This window comes from Nesoenas mayeri (assembly GCF_963082525.1).
Source record: "Nesoenas mayeri genome assembly, chromosome: 16".
Lineage (NCBI taxonomy): Eukaryota > Metazoa > Chordata > Aves > Columbiformes > Columbidae > Nesoenas > Nesoenas mayeri.
The window spans coordinates 11,296,449-11,306,964 of NC_137562.1; the positions used below are offsets into that span (position 1 = coordinate 11,296,449).

General features: G+C 62.7%; 1 protein-coding gene across 1 annotated transcript; it reads left to right on the top strand.

Annotated features, from left to right (window-relative positions):
* Positions 1-257: 257 nt before the first annotated feature.
* CD40 (CD40 molecule) lies at positions 258-5,594 on the top strand (the record flags this gene model as incomplete). The annotated part of the gene is made up of 8 exons (XM_080354811.1): positions 258-305; positions 1,662-1,743; positions 2,391-2,516; positions 2,626-2,769; positions 2,997-3,096; positions 4,022-4,083; positions 4,343-4,441; positions 5,147-5,594. The coding sequence occupies 8 exons, from the start codon at positions 258-260 to the stop codon at positions 5,296-5,298; spliced, it is 813 nt and encodes a 270-aa protein (XP_080210937.1). The 3' UTR covers positions 5,299-5,594.
* Between the last annotated feature and the right edge of the window lie 4,922 nt (positions 5,595-10,516).

A 10,516-nucleotide genomic window follows, 5' to 3' on the forward strand; every position in this document is an offset into this window, starting at 1 on the left:
CAGGCGGGGCCCGGTCCAGGTGTCCCGCAGGGACGGCTGTTCCTGCACCGGGACGGCGGCAGCGAGCCCGGGTGGGCGCCCCTCCTGCGGGGCCCTGGGTACGGGCGGGCTGGCAGGCGCTTTCCCGGCCGGGCGTGGAGGGGCTCCCCGGGCCCGGTGCAGCGCAGGGAAGCCCCGGGGCGGCCCAACGCCCCTTCCTGGGCGGGAACGGGCCCCTGCGTTATAGGGCGGGCGGCCGCAGCTCGGGGCGCAGCGTCATGAAGCGGCTCGGGCTGCTGGGGCTCCTCGGCGCGATGCTGCTGGGCGTGAGTGGGGCTGGGGGCGGGCAGGGCGCAGCTCTCCTTCTCTTTCTCTCTCTATGATTTTCTTTTCTGCTCGCCTCGGCGCGCAGCTGTCGGGCTTTCCGGGAAGGGGCACGGTCCGGCGGCGCTGGCCCGTCCCCTCGGCGCGGCCCGCCCCCGCGGGAGGCCCACGGACCGTGCGGAGCCGTGCCTAGCCGTGCCGAGCCGTGCCGAGCAGCCGGGTCCGGCCTCGCCTGGGACCCCCGTCGGGGCGGAGGGAAGGGCAGCGCGGGCAGGACGGGCAGCGCGGGCAAGGCAGACAGCCCAGGCAGGTCTCTGCCCGCCAGCCCCTCAGCACGATCGTACTTTCGCTTTCCACCCGCGACAGCGGGGCCCGGCTGGGGCTGCAGCCCGGCCCTGTCCAGGGGGATGAGCTCCCGCGGGCAGGGACGGGCAGCGCCGAGCCCCGGCGCTCCGCAGCCCTGGGCACAGCCCGGGCTCTCGGCCGGGATCCCCCGAGCTCGGGGCGCAGTTTGAGAAGCCGGGGGGGTGCAGGGACAGCCCTGCTTGCCTCCGTTTCACTTCCCTTTCTGCCCAACGTCGGGTATGTGTGATAGCGGGGACAATTTCCTTCTGCAGGGCCGGGCGTCCCCAGGTCAGACCGCCCGGTGTCCCGCAGCCCCATCACCGCCCATGGAGCCAGGGCTGCCCAGGGGGCCGCTCGGCGGTGGGCAGTGCCTCGCCCCCAGCCCTCCCGCAGCGCCGCTGGCTGACGGGCTCTGCCGACCCCTTCTCCTGCTCCCTGCGGCACTTGGGACCTGTCAGGCTGCTGGGGATGGGCAGTGCGGCGCTCGCCCTGTGCGATGGTATGGTGCTGTGGGTGCCCCCCTGCTCCAGGCTGGCCTGAGATCTGATTCCCTTCCCCAAGCACAGTCCCCTGCCTGGAGCAGCAAGAGCGAGCCCTGGCTGACTTTGTATGGACGATATACTTGCCTGGGGCTTTCCTGCCTCTAAGGACCAGTGCATCAGCCTTGGGAAGGGGCTGGCAGTTAACGTCGCTCCCCCTGCCCAGGACTGCAGCACCATGAGCAGGGACACAGCGCGATGTGAGATCAGCATCTGTTAGGAAACCTGGGGAAATGTGGGGCCACCCTACCGGAATCACTGCCACCCCACTTCAAAGAGAGCGCTTGTGGCATCAGGCAGTGCAGGCGGCTCTGCTGCGGTCTGTGGTTAGCGCAGGCATGGGAAGAACAGTGTGAGAAGCCCTCACCTCGGGTCATGGGTTAGCGCACAGGTTAGCACGCATGTGCTCGCAGAGGTGAGGCAGTGCCAGAGTGCTGGGGAGTAGCATGAATTCACAGGTCTTGTTTCTTCCAGTGCTGGGAGCCTGGTGATGCCAAGAGCTGCTTGGAGAAGCAGTATGAACACAAAGGCAGGTGCTGCAACCGGTGTCAGCCAGGTACGGAGACCTCTTCCCCATCCTGGGGCCCCAGGGCCTGGCTGTGCCAGGGACCCCTGCCCAGACATCGTGGAGCAGCTCAGGCTGACCAAGCCCTTCCCCACCCTGTTGCCAGCAGTGCCAATGACTTCACCTCCCTGTGTCACCTCAGAGCTAGAGCCACTGGGGACCTTGGGTGCCCTCGGTGAAACCCTGGACCTCACTGAAGCTATCACAGCTCTCTTGGGACTGTCTGTGCCCCTGCAGCCACAGGATCTCATGGCACAGGCAGCTTGCAGTGAGGGTGCTGCCACTGGCACTACCAGGTCATGATGGTGTTTACCAAATTGTGATAGGGATTGCCAGCTCCTGCTGTCACTGTCTGATCATTTCCCAGTCCTTGTAGTGCTGCAGGCAGTGAACAGCCCCCCTGCTCTCATGCCGCATCACTCAGCAGCCCTCCCCAGCCAGCCCCGTGCAGTGTGTGCAGCCATGGGACAACCTGGCGCCTGCAGCCCTGGCTGCTGGAGCAGCATGAGGCTACTGAGCAGCATGCTGCAGTGACCATGGCAACCACAGCCACCAGTGCTCCCCTGTCCTGCTCGCAAAGCTGCTGCTTGGAGAGAGGGAGAATCCCCTTGCCCCCTCCTCATCGGCCTCTGTTGCAGGGGAAAAGCTGGTCTCTGAATGCAACAGCACAGAAGACTCGGTCTGCACCCGCTGCGAGAGTGGACACTATCAGCAGGGTTGGACCAGGGAGAAGCACTGTGCCCCACACGATATCTGTGATGACAGTAAGTGCTCCCTGTGCCCACCAGCCCCGGGCTGTGGGGGCTGTAGGGGCTGGTGTCCCCCAGGCTCACCTGCCAGGTGCCTCACCTCGCCCACTTTCCCTCTGCTCAGACACTGGGCTCATCGTGAAGACACAAGGAAATGCAACACACAACACGGTGTGCCAGTGCCGGACCGGCATGCACTGCTCTGACACCAGCTGCCAGACCTGTGTGGAGAACCAGCCCTGCCAGCGTGGCTTCGGCTTCGTGGCAGGTGAGTCCGACCAGCTCCTCCCTCTCCGTGAGACCGCTGCCCTGGCAGCACTGACCTCCAGGGAAAGGTGGACTTCCCCAGCAAGATACCCCTGGCAGGGCTTTGGGAGGGCTCTACCTATGCTGTGCCTGGCAGCATTGCCACCGGGAGTGCTGCTCGCCCAGTCCCACAGCCCTGCACCTCCCGCAGCCTGTACTGACCCTCCTGCAACCTCTGCTCCTCTCCAGCCAAGGCTGTGGCCCGGATGTCATCCCCCTGTGAGCCCTGTGCAGAAGGCACCTTCTCCAATGTTTCTTCTAAAACCGAGCCGTGCCATCCCTGGACAAGGTATTGTCTGAGTGCTGACAACATCCTCTGCCCATCCCCAGCTGCATCCATCCCCCAGGAGCACGTCCTCTGCTGCCAGCCTCCTTAGTGGCCTTGGGAACTGGGCAACCAGGACGGCCTCTGAGGGACACAGCATTGGGCTGCCGTAGGGCACAAGCAAGAGCAGCAAAGCTGTGAGCACAGTGAGGTCCAGGGTGACGTGGCTGAGCTCGAGGCAGACATGCAGGCACTTGTGACCATCCCTCAGCATGTGTGTGGAGAGCATGCCCCTCTGAGGATGTCCGTGCTGTTGTCTGCAGTAGGGAGCAAAGGATGAGGGGTTACAGGGACCCTGTGCCCTGTCCAGGCTCTCCTTCCCCACATGCTCCTTGGCCGCAGTCATCAGCAGAGGCACCAGCCCTCTCCAAGGAGAGTCTGGCCTGCAGAATAACATGGGCTGGCAGGTCATCCCTGTCTTTAGAAAGCTGCTCGAGGGTTAATTGCACTCTGTGGAAGAAACGTGAGCCTTATTTCCAGGCTGAATTAGTCTCGCCTCAGCTGCCAGCCATTGGATTTCACTTTGCTTTTATCTGTGCCCAGAAATTACCTCCCCACGGAGCCACTTGTAGCCTGTCATCGAGTCATATCCAAGCCATTCTGCAATAGCTGCAGTGCCTGAGCCCTAGGGCTTCCCTGACTGGGCAGGTCTCAAATATCTGCTTCCTCTTATGCCTTGTCCCCATTTTCAGTAGTTTCAGCAACACCAGACTGGGGTCCTGGGTGGGACGCTGCCATGTACCTTGGGTCTGTGGCCCTTGACAGTGCACGGCAGGCTCAGCGCAGAACACAGCTCTGCAGCCTGCCCAGCCCCGGCCATTCCTTCTTCGTGGCTTTTCTATGTGCTCAGCCTGCTGCTGTGGTTACCTGGTCTCATTCTTCCCTGCAGCTGTGAGGAAAAGGGGCTGATGGTGAAGGTGCAAGGGACAAACACTTCGGATGTGATCTGCGGTAAGTGCCTGCTGCCCGGGGCTGGGCCTGTGCTGAGCAGCGATCTCCTGGTGCTCCAGCTCCTGCAGCACTCGGAGGAGCTGGCCTGGCCCGTGGGTGTTTTTGGGACAGAAGGGTCTGACCACACTTCTGGCATGATCCCTTCTTGCCTCTCTCTGTCCCCGTGAGGGACGCCCATGGGACTGGGCCTCGGGCTGAGGCATCTCTGGGTCTCAGTGGGGCGTCACGCAGGTGCTCACTGACTCCACCTCCCTTGCAGAGTCCAGCAGGCGCTCCTCGCTGTCCGTGTTGATCCCCATCACGGCTGCCGTCGTCACGTGCCTCCTGGGCATCTGTATCTACTGTCTGGTTCACACAGGTGAGGGGCTGGGACACGGGAAGTGATGCCATGCAGGGCTGAGGGGCGAAGCAGGGAGGGTGGCGGCAGCTCTGGGGACATGGACCAGGCACGGCTCCCTGAGCGCCCCCCCGCCGAGTCAGCGGGCTCTGTCCTATGGAGGAGGCACGTTTGTGCTGCTGCAGCCCAAGCTGGGCCAGCTCTTGGAGGAAAGTGCTGGTGCCGCGTGGGTCCAGCCCGGCTCCCTTGCCAAGACCTCCAGCCTGGCAGCAGCAGCAGATGCAACACGAGCTGCAGGCCCTACGGTGCAGCAGCACCAGCTCTAACCCTTGAGAGCTCACTGCAGGGCAGGGGTGCTCCCCCTTGACTGTTGCCTTCTCTGTCCCTCTTTCCATCCAGATCCCAGACGACAGAGGCAGAAGCAGGTGAGTCTGCTCAGAGCCCTCCTCTGGGTTGGGGTCCCTCCTGGGCACAACCACGCGTGTGCCAGCAGCAGCGCAGGGGCTGGGTCTCTGCAGGGTAGCAGGAGGGGTGGGAGCTCTCCTGGGGCTGCCTGCCTGGGACAGAACAGGGCTGGGGCAACCCTGGGATGCTGCTGGCCAGTGCTGAGACATGAGGGACCTGCACAGAGTGAGGCCCTGCTCTGCACAGGAGCGTGGGAAAGACGTGGCCGCAGAGGTGGGTGATGCAGCTGCCTGCCCCTGACTCCTGCCCCTGTGCAGATAGGGGCCAGGAAGCCCAGAGAGCTGGAGGACCAGCAGCAGCCCATAGAGATGGAGGAGGAACCCTTCCCTGTGCAGGAAACCCTGCTCAGGGGCCAGCCCGTGGCCCAGGAGGACGGCAAGGAGAGCCGCATGTCAGAGCAGGAGAGGCCGTGAGGGCGCAGAGCGCTGCCTCCAACAGGAGCACAGACCGGGCCAGCACTGTCTCCTCTGTCCCCTCTTCAGCAGGGACAGAAATCTGGCATCTGTCCTGGCTGCCAGTGATGTGACACTGCACTGGACCATGGCACGCCCACCCCCGTGGGGACACCGCAGCAGCGCCTGCTCTGGTCGCCCGCCCAGGTGTTGCGGCACAGCACAGCGCGGCTGCTCGCCTGGAGACCCCCGGCAGACCCCGCGCTGCCCGGAGAACGGGGGCTGCTGCTGCGGGACCCCCGCGCCACCCGCCAGGGAGGCCACGGCAGCGCCAAGCCGTGCGTCCGTGTGGGCCGGGCTCCCGTCCCGCCGGGCTCCCGTCCCGCCGCGCCTGCAGCCCCCGGGCCGGGACCGCCCCCTTGCGCCGCGGCGGCCGGCAGATGGCGCTGCGGGACCGGCGCAGCGCGGCACCGCCCACGCGCGGGTCCGTGCTCCCCCCGCCGCCGGGCAGCGCGCGGGGCGGCCCACCCGGCACGTGCGGTGGCGGAGGCGCGCGCTGCTGGCCACGTGCCGCGCAGGCCATGCGGGGGGAGCGGCCACACCCACGGCGGGAACGGCCACACCCGCGGCCGCACCCACGGCACGTGCCCCGCGCACCGCGGGGAGCGGCGGGACTCGGTTGTCCCGCGTCGCTCCCCGGCAGAAGCTGCGATTAAACTCTCGTCATCCCGTGTGCGTGAGCAGCGCGGCCCTGCAGCGCCCCCGCTCGGCTGCCGCCTCCCAGCGCTCCCGGGACCGGCCGCTCCTGACTGATGGTCCCAGCTCTGCTGCGCCCAGAGGATGCCATGGGACAGGTGCTCCCATGGGAGGAGGGAAGGGAAGACGCCATCAGCTGTGCTGCGTCCCTGCCGCGGCCCCACAGCCCCTACACCGTCCCCCAGCCTCCAGCACACCCCGGGCCCGGGCGTGCTCCCCCTGCATCCGCAGCCGGCGTCCCCCGAGGGTGCCAGGCGGTGTGACAGCCCCACCGCCGAGCCCTGCCTGCAGAGCACACAGGAGGTCTGGTCCAACAGCCCCCCTGCCCGCCCCGCACGGGCCCGGCCGTACAGGCAGGGCTGCCTGCAGCAGGCAGGCTTGGTCACCTCACCTTGCAGGGCCGTTGCCACCTGCACCGCGTGGGGCCCGTGTCACTGTGCTGGGTGGCAGCAGCAGAGCTGCCGTGGGCTCCAGGTACCGGGGAGCAGCTGTAGCCAATGACCCGCCACCACCCAGGCACACACAGTGTGGCCTAAGAAAGGCCATAAATCCCAGATCCAGGAGCAGCTGGAACATGAAGCGATTTTCACTGTAAAGGCAGCAGCACATTATTTAAGGCTCCTCTTAAAATCTAATGTTAGGTTTAATAAGGGAGATAAAAGCGTGTCAGCAGCTCTCCCCCTCAGGGCTCAGTGCTCCTGGTGGTGCTGGGGGTGGTCCCAGGGCTGGGCAGCATCCCCACAGCAGCAGCCCAGTGAACCCCCTGCCCCGGGATCAGAGGTGACCCTGATTCCTGCTGGTCCTGCTGGCAGAGAGGATCAACACCCAGTGGGCCACAAACATGGAGCCTTTGGCCCCAAATGGCCCCCAAAGCACCATCCCCTGCCCTGGCACCCCCTCGGGCTCCCTGCCCCGCAGCGCTGACCTCCCCACCCACACAGCGTGTGTAACACCCGCTCCCGCGTCTCAGACATGTGCCATCTCATTAGCACATCTGTCCCCCAAAGTGAGAAGGGAGAGTGCGTGAGACCTAATTGAATGTAGCTAATTATTCACTCCGCAAATGCTCTGTTTAAATGGGATTGTGAGGGACAGAATTACTCATTGTGAAAAGGGGAGAGAAAGAGAGAAAGACAGAGAGAAAACAAATAGAGGCGGATGCTGGAGCTGCAGCTCCCTCTCTCCCCAGAATACCAATTACTGGATGAAGCGATTGTATAAATCTTCACCAAGTGAACGAACTGTACTAGTCACTTACTCCTGTCCTCTTGTTACGAGGAAGCAATGAAAAATCATCCCACTCTCCAATCCAGTTCAGGGCTCCCAGTCGGTGTCTTGGACGCTGCTGACAGCTGGGGAGCTCGTCCTGGGGCTTTCCCAGGTGGGGGTTCCTGCAGAGACAGGGCTGAGCACTCCGCAGAGCTGCACTGTGCTCCCGGGGTCCTGCTGCCCGTGCTGGTGACACCCGTCCCGTCCCACGCTCCCCTCAGGAGACACCAGGACCCCGCTCACCACAAGGCACCCAGCACCTTGCTGGGCTGGTTTACCAGGACCAAGGCCACCCAGGCTCCACGTCTTGCTGCCACCAGGAACAGAGACACTGCAGTCCTGTGACCATGTTGCTGTGAGGGCACCCTGGGACCCTGCATGCTGCAGGTGCTGCGCTAAGCTGGGGGTGAAAGCTGCTGGAGAAGTTGTGCGTTGAGTCACTGTGGGGAAAACAGACGAACACGGTCAGCAAGGAGAGGGCAAAACCTCCAGCCTGTCCTGCCTTGTATGGGACGGGGATTTGATTGTCACCAGCGGCGAGTTTCCATGCATTGGGGATGTGCATGTGTGGGTGTGAGGGAGAGATAACATTGTCATAATAACAAGTACAGCTGTGCAGCTCCATTCTGTGTTTATTGGCTTTCTTCTGTTTATAAATAATTGTAGGGACACAATAGACTTTTAAGACTGCCAAAGAGTTTGTCTCCCTCCAGCAACCATATTGCCACAGTGCTGCCACCTTATCTGCTTGTAGAAAGATGAGGGTGGGAAAAATATTTACTGTCAGGGATATTTGTCATCTGCAAACTACCTCTGCCTACAGCCTGCACTGGGGTAGGCCTGACAGTGCTGATCTGCATTGCAGGCATGTGAACCCCAGGTGCCCCAGACCCACCTGAGCCTCCTCCTCATTAGCTGGCAGGGTGGGCAGCTCTGTGCCTGCAAATCCACGCCATGGGCTGCAACGGCAGCTCAAAGGAATGAGGGAAGTGGCGGATGATGCTAAAGCAGGTGCCCAGCAAGTGGCTAATACATAGAGGCACCTTGACAGGACACCTGGAGCACTATGTTCCAGGGGATTAGCTCAGAGCTTTGCAATGTTTGCAGCACCTCTCTGAGTGCACACCTGCACCCCCACACTGTGCAGCCAGAGCAGCATCCCCCCAGCACAGCACCCCCAGCCCCACTGCTCTCCCACAAGGGACAAACGCGCCACACGCTCCTGCCACTCTCTCGGCACTTGACGTCCCCGCCAGCCCTGCTGTCGCCAGTCCCAGGAGTCTCGCTCACCATCGGGATTCCTCATCTCCTGCAGCCCAGAGGCTTTTGCACAGCACTTATCACTGCAGTATCCAAGAACCGATCTAATGGATGTGACACCAATTATTCAAGAATCACTAAATGCAGAACTAATGCATCTGTGTGTACAAACCTCCTAGACCCTGACCATGAGATTATAACTCTGACGTGAAAGGAGCCAGCGCGGGAGCACCCGCTCTCAGCTGAGCCCCAGCCATCACAGCACCGGCCAGCCCTGCCAGGACATGGCTGTGCCGAGAGGCAGCATGGCACAGGACACCAGCGGCACATCCACACCCAGCATGGCACGGGACACCAGCGGCACATCCACACCCAGCATGGCACGGGACACCAGTGGCACATCCACACCCAGCATGGCACGGGACACCAGCGGCACATCCACACCCAGCTGCCAGCACTGAGAGTCAGGGCCTGCAGCTCCGCACAGATCGCGCTGTATCTGTGGTGGGTCTTGCACAGCTGGGCTGGCAGAGCTGCTGCGGCCACTGCGACAGCTGGCCCGTGGAGCTACGAGCTCTTGCAGGGCAGTGCAAGAGCCATTTCTGGGCTGCTCAGTGCAGCCCATGCAGCGAGCATAGCTCTTGGCTTGGGCATGAACCAGTGCTGGGAAAAGCCATCCATTGCATTTCAAATTTTACAGTGAAATTAAACTATGCCTGGACACGCAGAACTTGGCATAGGCAGCAGTTTGTATTTTGTAAATTGCTTTCTACAATCAATTAGAGAGAGGAGACGGCTGGTGGCCTGGGGACACAGGGTGGCTCTGGGTCTCTGCTGTGCAGCCTCAGGAGCAGTCCCTGCCCCAGCAGAGCAGCCTGGGCAGTAAAGAAGAGAGGTCTCAGGTGAACTGGGGATTGCAGCGAGGTACAGCCAACATGGCAAAGCTCTAGCATCATCTCCCATCACATCTGGGCAGCAAGGATGGCGAATGCAGTGCAGCTGCCAGGCTGCTTGGATGGCCAAGGGCTCAGCCTGGTTCTGGTTTGCTCAGTGTTTTCATTAAGGACCTGGATGATGGAATAGAGAAAGCGCTTATTAAATTTGCAGATGACACGAAGCTGGGAGGGACTACAAGTATCTTGGACGACAGGATTAGAATTCAAAATGATCTTGACAAATTGGAGAAATGGACTGGAAAAAATAGGATGAAATTCAACAGGGACAAGTGCAAGGCAGTACACTGTGCTGGGAACAATCAGCTGTGCAAACACAGGCTGGGGATGGCAAGGCCGGCGGCACGGAGCCCAGCCGGGCGTGAGAGCGGGGCCGCGCAGGCAGGAGGCGCGGGCAGGAAGGAGCATGCTGCCCACTTGGCATGGGGCTCCTTTGGCAACCAGAGGAGCAGGGACTGTGGGGAGGCAGAAGGAATAGATGTAGGGAGAGGGTCTGCAGAGGGGAGAACAACTGCCTCTGGCCTCCATCAGCCTGACCCCTCAGAACCATCATGTGCTCACCAGGATCCCGCATGCCAGCCAGGAACTGCAGTAAGGTCTGGCTGGACCCCGGGCTCTGTGCACAGCGGAAGCGGGGCTGGACAGGGTTACCCTGGTTCTGCTGTCCCCCTGCCTTTGCCAGCTCAGAGCCAGGGCAGCCGCTGCTGTCAGTGCCCAGGGAGCTGCCCTTAACCCTTTCCCATTGCAACCCTGCTGCGGCGGAGCCCCGGCACAGCCCAGCACTGGCAGTTTTGCTCTGAAGGTGCTGCCTGTGCCCGGTGCTCAGCCAGTGGTCTGGCCACAGCCCCTGCCCCACGGTGACCCCCCGGCAGCGCAGCTGTGCCCGGGCTGGACGTGGCTGCCTGGCTTGGGCTTTGCGCCTGTGCAGCCCCCCTTGCTCCTTCCCTGCGCTCCAGCAATTAGAGTTCCAGCCAGCACCCTCCCAGCCTGAGCAAACACTG